The following is a 15,603-nucleotide window of genomic DNA, read 5'->3' on the forward strand; positions in this document are numbered from 1 at the left end:
TCGAAACCCCTCTGTTTAGCAGAATGGTCTGTCCCTGTTTTCCCGTGCCTCCTGCAGAATGCGGACGGGATGAGGCGGAGTGTTTGATTCTTTGTTTATCGGAGTCGACTCCGATTCCCAACTCTCATCGTAGGAGTGTAAAAGCTGGGGACGGAGATATAATTAACGTAATTGACTGTTATTTAATTGTAAATGAGCTATATGTATTGTAAAACTCTGCGACAGTGTGACAGTCTCTTGCGACTTCAGACACACTAACAGAGTCGACAATGAGAGTCGATTCTTATACTGGAGTCGACTCCTACACTAGGGTTATTAAGCGTTGAGGAATCGATTCTTTTGGAGTCGGCCCGACTCCCATCACAAGGCGGAGTTTCTGAGGCAGAGGGTGGAGCACAACGCCGTCATTGATAGAAGGATAATATAGTATTTAACGGATTTGGTGCTGTGATTTAATGATAGGGTAACTATATTGATGTTTTATAAACCAGATGATCCCTATTCTGGCCTCTGAAAGGCTACAACAGCGTAAAAATCCATTTGCTAGCCGAGGTATGACGATTCCCAAAATCACTAACGTTACACAGAGACTTGCGATTTTAGTGGAAGGATTCCACGTAATTTTGCAATATAAATGGCTTTTTAATGAAAATTTGTGTTTTCAATATTGAACTTGAAGAAATTTTATTGATGTATTTGCAGAAAGTTCAAAGCAATTGTATTAAAATTAACATAAAATGAGTAGGAAAAAAGATGACAAAATCTAAAGTAAAAATGTAAATTTCCTACATATAAAAAAAGATTATGTACAAATATATCATATAACACTGACTAAACTTTATAGAAGCCTATTTTTGTGATCTATTCTGTCTATTTTGTGAAGGCGAAAAAAATCTATAATTTAACAACTAATTTATAGGATGTATCATTAATTGGTAACTTTTAATCTTTTCATCGTGTATTCTTGAACATTTATATAAATAAAACCCAGCACAAAATCCTGGAAGTCGAGCCAACGTGATATGTTTTATAAGGTGAAAGTCTGGCTTTCCCCAGTCCAGACTATAAACTATATTTGGACATTTTTTGTCACTAATCAAAACCATTCTATTTGGAGGATAACACATTGCTGAGTGTGGCTGCTGCATGTTTAGGCAGTCTTTTCTTAGACAATGATAACCTCAGTTGTCCATGGAGATTCAGCACATTCTGCACTGTTATTACAGAGTAAAAACTTCACGTCGACATAGACTAGTAAATTGGGTGTAATTACTAAGAAGGCAAAATAAAGAACTATCACTTTAAACCATGTGACCAAAAACTTCTGGAGCCAGAAACTAAATCCCCACACTTGTTGCATCACACAACAAAATCATAATTGCTTTTCACAGCTATAGCCTACTTTTATTCATAATAATGCCTGTTTAATAGTCATCCAGTCTTATGTAACAGCCATCAGGGACGGTTCACATTGTTCTTCCCTACCGATAAACAAATGGAGAAAGGAGAGGAAAAAATGAGACAGATGGAGGATCTTGTTTGTAACCGGAGCCCTGCCAGGGGCCACCTGGCCTGCTGTTAAATTCATCCATCTATCTGGATGTCAATAAAGTATATATATATCTATTATTTTATGTATTTATAGTTTTGTATTCTGTGTTCTGGAAGCTGTCACCAAGACAAAATTGATTGGCAATAAAAACTCGTTCTGATTCTTATCTCCACTAGATGGCGATATTAACCAACAGCTGCTCCATTAAATTATTAAATGTTTTGCATACAGTTCTGTTCACGAGTTTGCAAGTGACATTTATTTTGCGTTTTCTTGTTTTATCTCAATCTTCCATTCACATTGAATTTGTTGTAAAAAAATGAAGGGGAAAATGTAACGAAATGACGTCACAGTTGCACCGGTTTATGTCGGTTTCATCTGTGTCTAGATAAGAATGGAATGATTTACGGTTTTACATATTTTATTATTTATTTATTTTGACTATGGGACAAGCATAAACCAATAATACAAAAAAATGTCCGTGGTTGCAGAAACACCCAAAAGTTTCTTAAAGCTTCTGATATTACCACGGTTACCATATTATTCATGACGAACATGATTAACATCAAATACGAACAGCAGTTTTTCATAGGACGTGCAACAGTAAAACATGACGTTGGTTATTAGATGATCTGGCAACCCGAGGAGTCAGCTGACCGGCTGGAGATGACAGTTGAGGCACACCCCTTCGCTGCGCCCCTGGAACAAAGAGTCATTTCTCGTTATCTGTGGGGTTTTAACACTGTTAATCTGTCTATGGGTTTTAATCGGTGACCATGAGCAGTTCACAATCTTACACACGCTTCGGGGACGAGAACTACAAAAACTGGTTGAAAACAACGGAGAGTCTTTCCATACTGAGGAACTGCATTAAGGACTTCGTTGAAAAGGAAACCGAAACTTATCACAACTCTCTTCGAAACAAACCGGAGCTAAATGGACAGACCTGTAAGAATGCGTGCGCTTTTAAGAAGGTAAGTTACCGGTAAGTTAAACTGTAAATTAAATGCAAAGTCAACGTAAACGATCGAAATAGCCTTCTTTATTGCTTTAGGCAAATACAATCACCCAATCGTAATAGGCTGTTGCTGTAAATGTAGATCTGCCTGTATGTATGTCTATCTATTTATCTATCTGATATCTATCACCGGCATATTAAATTAAAACGTGGATTACCACACATAGAAATATATCCGACTACAAAAAGTCAATCTATCTGTCTGTCACGTCCATCCTTCCTTCAACTTTTTAAATAAAAATGTGGATTATGGGATTAACACAAAGGAATACTGCAACAATCCATCCTTCCACCCAGCCATCCACAAAGCCTATACAATGTCAGCTAGAATAAAAGATTCTGTGAATGTCTGTACTTGTCTCTCACACTGTGCTTTGCTGCTACCCATAGTCTCTCTGCGAATTGTGTAAATGCTGGAAGAAAGAAATTGAGGCCAATGGGGCGAAAAACAGTACATTGCACTGGGAAAACTGCCGGCCACATCTCTGGTCCACAGAAAAGTGGGAAGTTGCCAAGGCAAGTTACTTTCATCATTAATAACCATTGTATTATTATATTGTTGCAACTGAGTGCATTGACTTGATGCATATGTCAGTGAACAAAAATCAATGTCCATTACATTTTTTATCTTTGTTGATTGCATGTTTCGTATGGCAGGCGTATATGCCACGTGGGCACACCAAACATAACCAGTTTTCACAGTTTGATGTCTCTGCCATCCTGAACTTAATGAGTTCCTGTAAACATTTCAACAACATCCCAGGGCACTGTGTGAGAAATGTAAGTATTGGGAAATACAAATCTTCTGTTTTTCCCTTCAAATGATAATTTTCAGCATTATGTCACTCCGAATCTCCATATTTATCCGTTTTAAACTTCTCAAATGCTATGTGCTATAGTATCAGTTCGGATATTCAAATAATGTAGAGCTCACTGCGTGCTCGATAACACATTTTACACTTATTTATTTTCAAAAATGAAGGTCATAAATGTACGAAACAGTGCGATGCACTCCCCTGACTTGAAAATGAGTAAAGAGGAGATGATCAGGCATCATGAAACAGTCCTGAAGCTGGCCAAGAACCTCGAACCTCTTATCCCACGACTGAAAGGCTTGGAAAAGGAGATGAAACAGGTGGATATAAAATTATGAATCATGTTTTAATAAATTATTATTAAAATAGCATTACCTTTATTAATATTTAATAATAATCATAGCGATAAGGATAAATGTTATTATAATTGTATTATTAATCCACGAAAAAAAAAAAATTCTATTTTTTTTCTATGTAGTTTAATAACATCTTGGACAGGAATTTCAACGAAGCCCCATGTGAAGTAGACGGCCAACAGGTCGATAAACAGACCATGGAAATTCTGGATCGCGAGCAGCAAGCATTGAAAGACAGGATTGAAGACTTTATCTCTCGTTTTGAGGGGAACCTAGACGGAAATGTTGAAGTAGGTAAAATAGTAAAAGTGTGAACTGCATCATGTTCATGTTCTAAAAACATGACTTTATGTTAAGGAAAAACCACAGGACATGAAGAGTCTGCTGGATTTCCTGGACCAAAACAAAGATCTCCTGGTGAACCTGGGCCCTGAAGTCGACAAACTTAAAGATATGCAGGCAAAAGTAGATCAACATGAGAAGGAAATCCACAACCTGGCAGATAGAGTGGAGAACCTGGAGAAGGGGACACATGGTGAGAGGAAAATAAGACCATTCATATTAATCTTTGATTTAGTAGTTCAGCAAAATAAATATGCAATTATTTTAATGCACAGAGCAAATGAATAAACCAAATCACACACGTTTTAACGCATCTTAAATAATTTTGTTCAGGACTATATTTCAGTTCGTCTCATTCTTTCGTGCTTCTCCATCCACAGATCCTGTTCTTCCTGTCATCCCACCTAAATTCAAGAATCATCTTTATGAATACTGTCAGGCAAAGAAATGGCCAGATGACAAATATCCCGTTTTTTCAGAGTTACGGGAAGCACAGGGTAACAAATTCATCAGTCCATGTAACATTAAATGCATAAAAGTCCTTTGAAACATGTAAAACACACAGTATATATGTTTAGATAAGTGTTAATGAACAAATGGAAAATTCATTTAGGTTAGATTCAGCAGTAATCCTACAGTTCGTCTGTCTACAATGTTTGATCTCTACAAAGCAATCGGAATCGTACTTATAATTTTTTGGACTATTAACATTCACTCGGTGCTGGCGCTAGAATCAAGCTCACTCTCAAACAAAAACAAAAAGCTTTCAAGCAGAAGGATTGGGCCACTCTCAAATGACTTAATAGACAGACAAAAAACGACATCCGCAAAGCTAAAATAAATTATAAAGATAAAATTATAAAATGTTCCTCATATGTGATTTCTGTGCTATGGAAAAAGTATGTGTGGAAATGATTATTCATTTGGGACAATAAAGACTAACTAACTAACTAACTAACTAACTATTTATCTATCTATCTATCTATCTATCTATCTATCTATCTATACTGTACAGGTTATAGGGCTGAAGTGAAGGTAAATGGGCAAACTTTCATTGGCACAAAGGTCTATAAAGACAAAAAGGCTGCCCATCAGGAGGTGGCATACATTGCACTTGAGCAGCTGAAATTACAGGATGAAAGCACAGACGAATCATCAAGCTCAGTCACACAGCCTGAGGCCTCCTGCTCAACTTCCTCAGGTAAAACAGATATTGTACCGTAGTATTGACAAATGGTGCACAGTCCTGCATTGAGATGAAACTATGATCACTATGTAATTTTGTCTTTTGACATTTCAGGAATCAATTTCTTTGGTAAAGTGACTGTGGATCTTGATCAAGAAGTTGCGTCTGATAGATGCTCTTCAAAGGAAGAAGCAACTGAAGCCGCTTATAAGGATTTATGGGAAAGATTTCACATCAGTGCTCCAGCTGAAGGTAAAGAACAAAGCTTAAGCTACAATGATAATTTTCATTGTAAATTTCAATTTCATCGTGAAGTATCCCTTTAATTTAACACTAATGTAAAGTACTTTATAAGCATAAGCTTTTCATTAAATACTGAATAGTGAACCAAACGTAACATTTTCTGAAATTAAATCCATTTAATGTTTGTGCTATATCCAAAGTTAATGGGCAAGATTGCCTCTAAAATATCTCTGAAAAAGAGTGTATTGGTATTTCACAACAAAAGAACTCAAATAACATATATTGACCAAATAACATATTACTTCTATTTTCAGTTTTACGTTTCTGGACAAAAAGATTTTAACCTATATTGGACAATATTTTAACATGACCCGAATTTTCTGAATAGCACAATTAAGCTGCTTTTTATTCTCTTTGCAACAGGTCGGACATACAGGTCATTGATCATGGAATATTTCCACACACAGTGTTTCCAAAACCCGACAGAAAACTTTTTTCAAAATGATGATGACACAACTATTTGCAAACTCAAACTCATCGGCCGTTTTACTTTTTATGACAAAGGTAATTGCACTTCTACTGTTAGTCATTGGTTAAATATTTTATCTCACTAAAGGTTTACGTTGATTTACAAGCTATTGTTTGTTTATACATGTCTTACATTTCTTAGATGGCTCCACCAAGAAAAAACAGGCTGAGCAACAGGCAGCTAAAGTTGCTCTGCAACATCTGTCAGGGATCCTCAACGGTGCTCCAATATCAGACACTGAGAAGAACTTCAAAGGTGAACTGAAGGAGCGTCTTGATAAGCTGGGCCTCAATAGTCCCGTTTATGACACAGAGAAAAAAACAGAAATCAGTGATGAGCATGTGACCAGCGGTATCAGCTCGGGCCTGGCTACTTCTGCAGTATCTATCAGTCAGGCAACAGAGAAAGATCATTCAGAGCTGAAGTCTAAAAGTATCTCCACAACAGCACAACTCCCATCAGAACAAGAGCCAGTGCCTGTTCCTGTGCTGCTGGACCCTCAAGAATCCAGTTCTCCAGCCACACAGAAGAAAAAGCCCAAGATTGATTGTCCAGGTAACGAAGTAGCTTATAAGAAATAAGTTATTAGTGCTAAAGAGTGGTGCAGGGATGTTGTCAAAATCCAGAAGACTAATTCGCCAGAGGTCCCCTTTAGATTTTCCTATGGGTTTGTATAAAGTATGATTCATGTTCTCTTGTAATTTTTAATGAAAATAAATTCCCCTTCATTTTGCAGCGGGTTCTCTTCCAACCCAATCTGATGGGAAAACATGAAATCAATTTTTCGAGGTGACAATTTTATATGAAATTGTATGCTTTGAACTGTGCGCAGAAACGTAAGCATGAAGGTCCTCCCCTAACCCCACCCTTAAAGTCTGAAATTCTCGCACGTTAAAAAATAAATATGACCTCACATTGTGTCAATCATGTTTACACACTGCCTCCACAACTTTCGGTCATAAAAAAAAAAGGGTTTGTTTCCGTGGTTTTCGTTTGTTTGTGAAGCCGTTTCACTGGGTTATACCACGTCACAATTGACCTATGGCTAAGCCACGCCTCCTCCACTCACTAGGAAAAACAGTTAACATTCGGGGTCAACAATCTGTACCCCATGCACACCGTTTGACCATTTAAAAGTTAAAATGACAAGAAAAAACTAATTAAAGTCCCCGTGAAATCAAAATTGAACCTATTTACTTTATTAGCGCATATTACTAGTCTTGTGGTGAACAATTAATCCGTGCAAGTAAATATATATTAAAAAAATGTTTTACCTTAGTAATCTTTAATCAAAATCTGAAAAGTTACTTCCGGTCTGGAACGGTTTCTTTTTCTGATGACGTAGGTTTCACAACTTGGGTGGGGAAACGCTTAACCACTCCCCTCAAACCGTTAGTTTGCTATGAGCGAGAAATGGAGAGGAGGAGCGCTAGAGTAAAACCCTGCCCTCTGTTCAATATTCCGTTTCACTTGGAAATACGTCACAGCACTGGAGAAAAATCGTTTGCAACTTCCGGTTCACGGGGACTTTAAAACTAAATAACTGCAACGCATTTCAATGGACGTGGAAGCAGAGAATGTCCGAGTGTATTGGGTTAGCTGCGCACTGTGATTGGCTCGTCGCGTTTGAGGGCGTGGCTTAGCCAAAGGTCAGTTGAGAAGAAAAGACCATCACAACTTCCATTTCATGCCGACTTTAAAAATAAAAAGGATACAGGAAAACAGCAGAGAAAATATTAAACATGATGAATAAATAACATTAAATAAAAAGAAAAGTGATTAATTTTTTTTTTTTTGACATTTCAGGAATCACTTTCTTTAGTAAAGTGACTGTGGATCTTGATCAAGAAGTTAAGTCTGATAGATGCTCTTCAAAGAAAGAAGCAACTGAAGCTGCTTATAAGTTTTTATGGGAAAAATTTTGCATCAGTGCTCCAGCAGAAGGTAAAGTAAAAAATGTAGATTTAATATCAAATGTATCAATATTGATAAAAAAGCCAAACATTAATTCATTTGCTTCAAATTTGTTTCACTCTTCCTTGAGGCTTAACTTAAAATAAAAAATGTTGTGAGTTTGCTAATGTTGTTTTTTGGTGTTATTGTGGGCCAAATATGTTAAGATAATGATTTTCAAAAGGGCATAACTGATTTAGTTTGTGTTACAACAGGTCAGACGTATAGGTCAGTGATCATGGATCATTTCGACACCAATGATTTACAAAAGCCAACAGAAGAGTTTGTTGATGATGACAACTACGCTATCTGCATACTCAAATTCAAAGGACCTTTCACTTTTTATGACAAAGGTGATTTTTACTTTTTTTGTTTGTTCGAACACTATTCGGGTGAATTTCTAGGTCATATTTCACCCCCAAAACAAAGACGTATTTTTTTCATATTATGTTAATACCATTTTAAAGTGCCCCTAATATGCTTTATCAGACATTACCTTTCATGCCGTGTGCAATGTACAGCTGTTTGTGAATGTAAAATGACTGCAGTTTCAAAGATCAAACTGCACTGTAGGCGTGCACCTTTCGTTGAACTGGCTGGGGAGGATGCTCTAAACAGAAGTTCCACAAAACCAAAAAGTGTCAAGTGGTGGAGGGATCATACACAACTGATTTACTGCAAAAAAAAATTGGTAGGGATGGGTTCCTGTAGAGACTTTTAAGTAATTTTCCTGTTTTTCCTGTAAAATATTTCCTCCTCTGTTGTTATAACATAAACATGGGATTCTTCTTCTCTTTCAATTACAAATCTGCAGCGTTCACGAGTAATTTCACCCAGTGGAGTCGATGCTGGAGCATAATTTTCCATGCACCAATAGAACATCATTGGCAGAAGTAGATCTGTCATGATGGGAGTAGCTGAAGTTAGGAATGCAACATGAAGAAACTGGAGGAAGTGTTATGTTGTGGCATGTGTCCTTGTTGTATAGTCCATTGGTATGATGATCGAATAAGGTGCACGCGTCACATTTGGAGACAGGGTGAGCCACCAATGGGATTCCTGCTCCTACTGAAGGTGCATGTGGCATGCACACGTTCTTTCCGGCAAACAAGGCATTTCTTGACATATTCATCAGTTCTAGGAACACTTTGTGTGATGTCCAGGATGGTTAGTAGAATGAAAATCCAGATCATGTTTAATGGATGACTGAAGGTTCCGTAAATCTTTCTCTGCGTTGTGTTTTTTTTTTCTTCTTTACTTTGGCGATAGTTGGCTCGGCAGTGGGTCTCGTTGTTTTCTGGAAGTATTGTCTTCCTACGCACAGTCTGCTATTGTTGTTCTGCTGTGGTTATTCCTTCTTTCCCTGTTTCTTATTTTTAGACACCTAAAAAACACAGTGAGGTGAGGATTGACTAAATGGATGGGGAAGGCCTATGAGGGAATCTTCGCCCAAGGGGTGGCCCCCGAAGCATATGGCATTTCGGTTCTTCCCTTGGGTTCCTCACTGGTTCGTGTCCTATCCTATCCCTTTGGGTGGCGGAACAACCTTACAGTGTGACACGAGTCCAGCTTTTTCTTCCTTGACACAATACTGCAGCTGCTGTAATCAACATTACTTGATGTGATCCTTGCCACTTAGGTTCCACTGGCTTGTTTCTGAATGACTTTATCATGACCTGGAATAATTGCGTGTCCACCTTCTAGTGGAGTCAGCCAACATGACTCAACTCTCTCTTTGGCACTCTGTACTGCCTTTGTGAGGTTTTCACAGTAAGCGATCAGGGCATCTGAGGCAATTGGTGCGTTCCATTCGGCCGTAAGTGGACTGTGAAGTGGACTTCACAGGGTATTTCACCATCTTAAGTGAAATTCCAATTTCGAAGGGAACGAACATGTTCAGTTCGAAGGGCACTGCAAACGGCATAGGGAATACATCGATACATCACTTCACAGGAAGTCAGTGAAGTCCACTTCAACTGATATACCGTGTTCAGGGAGTAGGGAGCAGTGAACACTGCGTAGGGACCCTGTCGAATGGAACGCACCTAATGTGTACATCAGCATTTCTAAGATCAATCACACCTGGCATCTGCATTGGGCGTCCAGTAATAATCTCATGAGGGCTCAGTCCGACTGATCTGTTAGGTGACGCTCTCATACTACACAGTACTGCTGGCAGCGCTTCAACCCATGGTACTCCTTCCTGATGCATTTTGCTTAGCCTGGTTTTGATTGTTTTGTTTGCACGTTCAACCTGTCCTGATGCTTGTGGCCTATAGGGGCAGTGAAGGTTCCAGTTAATCTGCAACATTTTAGCCACTTTCTTGACTACCTGTCCTATGAAATGTGTACATTGATCTGAATCAATGCAATCTGGCAATCCCCATCTGGGAATAAGCAGTATGTGCAGCTGTAGCATGCCCTGTTGGATAAGCTTCTACCCATCTTGAGAATTTGTCTATTACTACCAAAACATCAATTTTTCCCTTACAACGAGGCAATGATATGTAATCAACTTGCAGGTGACGGAATGGCCCTGGTGGGGCTGGGCTATGTGCTGCTGGTGTAATGGCTGCTGGAATATCATTATTTTTCTGACATGCAACACACCTCTTGGCTGTTTCTGTGGCTACATTTCTGAATTTTTGATTCCACCATTGATTTGAGAATCTGTGGTTCATTGTTGCTGGACCACTGTGCTCCAAACTGTGTATTTGTTGAGCCAAATATGGCAACAGTGCTTCAGGAGCAACATACTTTCCCCCTTTGGTCCAGCAACCAGATGAATCCACTGTGTCTAACCATGTCCATGCTTCACTGCATGTGGGCATTTTACATTTACAGTCTGACCTAACACCATTACTGATGAAGCTTGAAGAGCTAGATGAACTGCCTGCACTGCTCTTCTTGAACATAACAATGAGTTCAATGTACTAAAATGGCCCCCACAGTCACCAGATCTCAACCCAATAGAGCATCTTTGGGATGTGGTGGAACGGGAGCTTCGTGCCCTGGATGTGCACCCCACAAATCAACTGCAAGATGCTATCCTATCAATATGAGCCAACATTTCTAAAGAATGCTTTCAGCACCTTGTTGAATCAATGCCACGTAGAATTAAGGCAGTTCTGAAGGCGATAGGGGGGGTCGAACACATTGTTAGTATGCTGTTCCTAATAATCCTTTAGGTGTGTGTGTGTATGAAATATGACCCAGATTAAACTGATATGTGTCCATTTGTTTTCTGTTTACTAAAATGTGTGTTTTGATTTACAAGCCATCGTTTGCTTATCTTTATTTCTTACGTCCTGCATTTCTTAGATGGGTCCACCAATAAGAAACAGGCGGAGCACCAGGCAGCTAAAGTTGCTCTGCAGAATCTGTCAGGGATCCTCAACGGTGCTCCAATATCAGACACTGAGAAGAACTTCAAAGGTAAATTGAAGGAGTGTCTAGATAAGCTGGGCCTCAAAAATCCTGTCTATGAAACTAAAGAGTATAAAAAAGACATCAGCGAAGAGCTGGTGACCAGCGGCGTGAGCCCACACCTTTCAAACTGTGAGTTTGTCTTGAAAGAAAACAATTCAAATTCTTCCATCTAATATGACATTGGTTTTTGGAAAGTACGTTTTTTTTTGTCTGGCTACTTCTGCAGTATCTATCAGTCAGGCCGCAGAGAATGATCTTTCAGAGTCTAAAAGCATCTCCACAACAGCACAACTCCCGTCAGGACAAGAGCCAGTCCGTGTTCCTGTTCCTGCACTGCCGGACCCTCAAGAATCCAGTTCTCCACAGAGGAAAAAGCCCAGGATTGATTGTCCAGGTGAAGATAATATGCCATTGAATGGGACAACAGCAGGGAGTGCTAGTGGTACAGAGTAAAAATGTGCACTGATTTGCAACTGCTCTCTCATCTGCTTGTACATCTTTGTGTATTTTACAGAAATCAATGAGCTTTTTAATGTATATAATCTCAAGCCCCCACATGTGAAGTTGGAGAACATAACATGTAATGAGAATTTTAAATGTAATGTGGAAATCAACCTGGAAAAATTTACTTTTGTTAACAAACAAGACTACGACAGCAAGAAAGAAGCCACTCGAAAAACCTACCTGTTGTTTGGCCGTGCAGTGTCAATTTTCGATTCTAGTTCAGGTACGTTTGTGTATTTGCTTTTGTGTATTGCTCGTGTGTGTGTGTGTGTATGTCCCCTAACTAATGCTTACATCTTTCTTACCTCGAACTCAAGATGAAAAGACATCCAGTGCGAAGGTGAAGGAGGTTTTCTCTCAGAATTCTCTTCCTCTTCCACAAGAAGATTTTGAAGGCTCTGGGAAGCCATTTTACTGCTCACTGAAGAACATAAATTACAAAGTTATCTATACAGGACAAGGTTAGTATGAGTGCCTTATTTGATGTTAAAAAGACTGTAGATACAAGAGTTAGTACTCAACCGATTCAAAAAGAACTTCATTTTCAGGGTCAATAATAAATAAGTGCTTCCAAGAGAAAGAACGTGAAAAAAAATATTTTGAAAGGTATAATATACTGTCAGCGATGAATTAAGGCACAGGTTTGTATGTTGTAATATTTCACTATATTACTGTTTTTACTATATTGTTGAGCAAATAAATGCAGCCTTGGTGAGCAAAAGAGACTTCTTTTACAGACCCCAAACTTTTGATTGTCTCTCTCTCTCTCTCTCTCTCTCTCTCTCTCTCTCTCTCTCTCTCTCTCTCTCTCTCTCTCTATATATATATATATATATATATACATATAAACATAGTATACTGACAACAAAAAAGTAAATGCATGTATTAAAGGAGTAGTTCACTTTAAAAAAAAAAACAAAAAAAACATTTGCTGATAATTTACTCAACCCCATGTCATCCAAGATGCCCATGTCATTCTTTCTTCTGTCGAAAAGAAATTAAGGTTTTTAATCAAAACATTCCAGGACATTTCTCCATATAATGCACTTCACTGGGCACCAAACAGTTCAAGGTCTAAAAGACAGTTTCAGTGCAGCTTTAAAGGGCTTTAAACGACACCAGACGATGAATAAGGGTCTTATCTAACGAAACGATCGCTCATTTTAAAAATAAATATCGCATCGTTTCACTAGATAAGCCCCACATTCATCGTCTGGTGTCATTTAAAGCCCTTTGAACAGTTTGCAAGTCCATTATATGGAAAAAAAACCTGGAATGTTTATCAAAAAACCTTAATTTCTTTTCGACTGAAGGAAGACAGGGGGGTGACACGGGGGTGAATTATCAGCAAAAGATTTTTTTTAAAAGTGAACTACTCCTTTAAATTTCTGAACGAATGCCATTTTATTCAAATTTTATGTGGTCTTTTTTTAGGGTCCTCAGAGGGTGAGGCCAAATTAATTGCTTTCCAGAATACCTTGCGTTCACTAGCACCCCTCTTTGGTTATGATTCACTAACTGGGGCTGAAAGTGCTGAAGCGGTGCAGAATCAGCTGAGCTCTATGCTGAAGGGGGCCGGTCAGAAAGACCCCGTCATTTACCTGAAGCCTATGGAACAGGCCAATATCGAGCTGTCGTTCTGTGACTATATGCTGAAGTGCTCATGCCAGAGCTCCAAGAAAGCAGCTCGGAATCATCTCAGTGCTCGAATACTGGGCCTTCTGGGGGTAAAGACAGGTCAGAGCACATGAATATCAACCAGCTTGTCTAAACACTACATAAGTATTGCTATAAAAATAATTTCATTCAGTTCTCAACCTCTTACAGAAGCAAACGATGTATCTATGAGAAACCGTTTAAATGAGTGGTTCAAACATCAGAATCTGCCAGAGCCAACGTTTGGGGACACAGAAGAAGTGATTGGAGCGAAGGCTACTTTCTCTGTCCCGCTCACCTGCAACAGTTCAGGTCACTGTCTCACAAGACAATACATGTTCAGTAGATATTTAATGTCATTGATAAATAATGATAAAATATTAATTTTATGTATGAACAGTACCATTCAAAAGTTTGGGGTCGGTGAGTTTTTTCAAGTCTTATGCTTGCCAAAGGCTGCATTTATTTGATAAAAAAAATACAATAAAACCAGTAATATTGTGAAATTAGTATTACAATTGTTACATTACTCTAGCTGCCACACATCATTCATGGGTCTACGACAAAGGGAGTCTCACACTGAAATTTCGTCCAGAACAAAAATTAATTAGTAGTAACAAAAATAGTAATGTACTAGTAATGTACTAACTACTAGTAATGTACTACTGTAACTACATGGACAGTGTAAAATAAAGTGTTACCTAAAAGTGTTTTTTTAAAAACCCTACTGACTCCAAACTTATGAATGATATTGTAGATTTATTAAGTAATTAATTTTAAATATATTTATAATATATATTTATAAAGAATAACCAGAATAAACTTTTTTTTCTGTCAAGTAAATTACAATTATAGAGCGTGTACTGCTACTTAAATAAGTTCCAAATATTTGTGTATAATATTAAATATTAAAGTGAATTGTTTGACTTTTAGACTGGGAAGACAGCTGGGATACAGCGAAGACGAATCTGCTTCAAGTGCTCAAGCAAAGATTTAGGTTTCTGGATGACAAAAACAATTGAAATCTATTTTAGCAGAAAGGAAAACACACCACAAATGCACTAATTTTGTAAATTGTGAACACATTTTGTTCGGTACAAATTTACATTTACATTTATTATTACATTTATTACTTGAATGAATGAATGACCATGGCATTGAATGAAACATTTACAAATATGTATACCAATATAAACACTAAATCATTAAATGCAATTGCATTGACTGCAAAAACCAAAGCTGTAGAGATGACAAAGAGATGAGCCACATTTTTAACAATTTTGCAATGTCACAGCCATTATATGGATATCTTCACAGGCTTACTAAAGAAAAATGTTGTGCATTTATTGTTAATTTATGTTAATATATTAGCCTCTAACTGTGGATTGTGCATTTTTATCCCGTTTACAATGAACTACAGAAACTGCTTACAGATTAATAATAAGTAAAAAATAATAAAATCATTTCACATATCAGTGTTTGATGTCCACATTTACTTTATCTGGAAAGAAGCCAGGCATTATCCTTAAATAAAACCCTTCATTTTGGGAAAATTATGAGAGCTTATGATTAAGCTGTTACAAAAATGATTTCACAATAAACACAAAACAATCTAATGTTAAAGTTCATTTGGTGTTGGATTATGGCCAGTTTTGGTCGTATCAGCTTGCACAGAAAGTTATGTTCATTACCACAACTATGAGAACTACTGTTCTATGAACTGGCCAGTAGATGTCAATGTATCGCTACAGTTTTAATGTTGTTGATGGAGAGTGAAGGAATGAGTCTAGGGGGTTTGCTCCATCAGGCGCTCTGTTCTCACGATGTTAGTGGTACTCTGGGTCAGTATGTTCTTTCTGGATATTATTGACACCTAGACCTTGCCAAATCCACAGACCAGCTTTATTTTATACAGCCTATACTGGTGATTTTTGTATCTTTGAAATTAATCAAATTAGGGATACTTTTGTGTTCAGGCAAAAAGTGTTGCCATTTGCCATCAGCTTTGTCTGACATTGCT

General features: G+C 37.9%; 1 protein-coding gene across 2 annotated transcripts; it reads left to right on the forward strand.

The window, feature by feature from the left end:
• Positions 1-2,189: 2,189 nt before the first annotated feature.
• On the forward strand, positions 2,190-15,058 carry LOC120469163 (uncharacterized). 2 transcript variants are annotated; one of them, XR_016150643.1, is made up of 20 exons: positions 2,190-2,526; positions 2,961-3,086; positions 3,228-3,350; positions 3,553-3,705; positions 3,864-4,031; positions 4,099-4,276; positions 4,464-4,580; positions 5,099-5,284; positions 5,384-5,521; positions 5,936-6,076; positions 6,183-6,596; positions 7,848-7,985; positions 8,210-8,347; positions 11,316-11,552; positions 11,650-11,817; positions 11,938-12,150; positions 12,245-12,388; positions 13,362-13,664; positions 13,738-13,895; positions 14,517-15,058. XR_016150643.1 is itself a non-coding variant. In XM_089127520.1 (20 exons), exons 1-20 carry the CDS (start codon positions 2,329-2,331, stop codon positions 14,603-14,605), a joined length of 3,513 nt encoding a protein of 1,170 aa, XP_088983646.1. In that variant the 5' UTR covers positions 2,190-2,328; the 3' UTR covers positions 14,606-15,058. The 2 variants fall into 2 exon arrangements, 1 of the variants encoding a protein (XP_088983646.1); XM_089127520.1 differs by having other exon boundaries at positions 13,755-13,895.
• The last annotated feature ends 545 nt before the right edge of the window (positions 15,059-15,603 follow it).

The sequence above is a fragment of the Pimephales promelas genome, chromosome 25 (assembly GCF_988280905.1).
Source record: "Pimephales promelas chromosome 25, fPimPro1.hap1.1, whole genome shotgun sequence".
Taxonomy (NCBI): domain Eukaryota; kingdom Metazoa; phylum Chordata; class Actinopteri; order Cypriniformes; family Leuciscidae; genus Pimephales; species Pimephales promelas.

What these genes read in the sequence shown, in the direction of transcription:
- LOC120469163 (XM_089127520.1), top strand. Translation starts at nt 2,329, where the DNA reads ATGAGCAGTTCACAATCTTACACACGCTTCGGGGACGAGAACTACAAA. An exon ending in GAGCCCACACCTTTCAAACT is followed by an intron (nt 11,553 to 11,649) that starts GTGAGTTTGTCT and finishes CTACTTCTGCAG; the next exon opens with TATCTATCAGTCAGGCCGCA. An exon ending in AGTTATCTATACAGGACAAG is followed by an intron (nt 12,389 to 13,361) that starts GTTAGTATGAGT and finishes GTCTTTTTTTAG; the next exon opens with GGTCCTCAGAGGGTGAGGCC.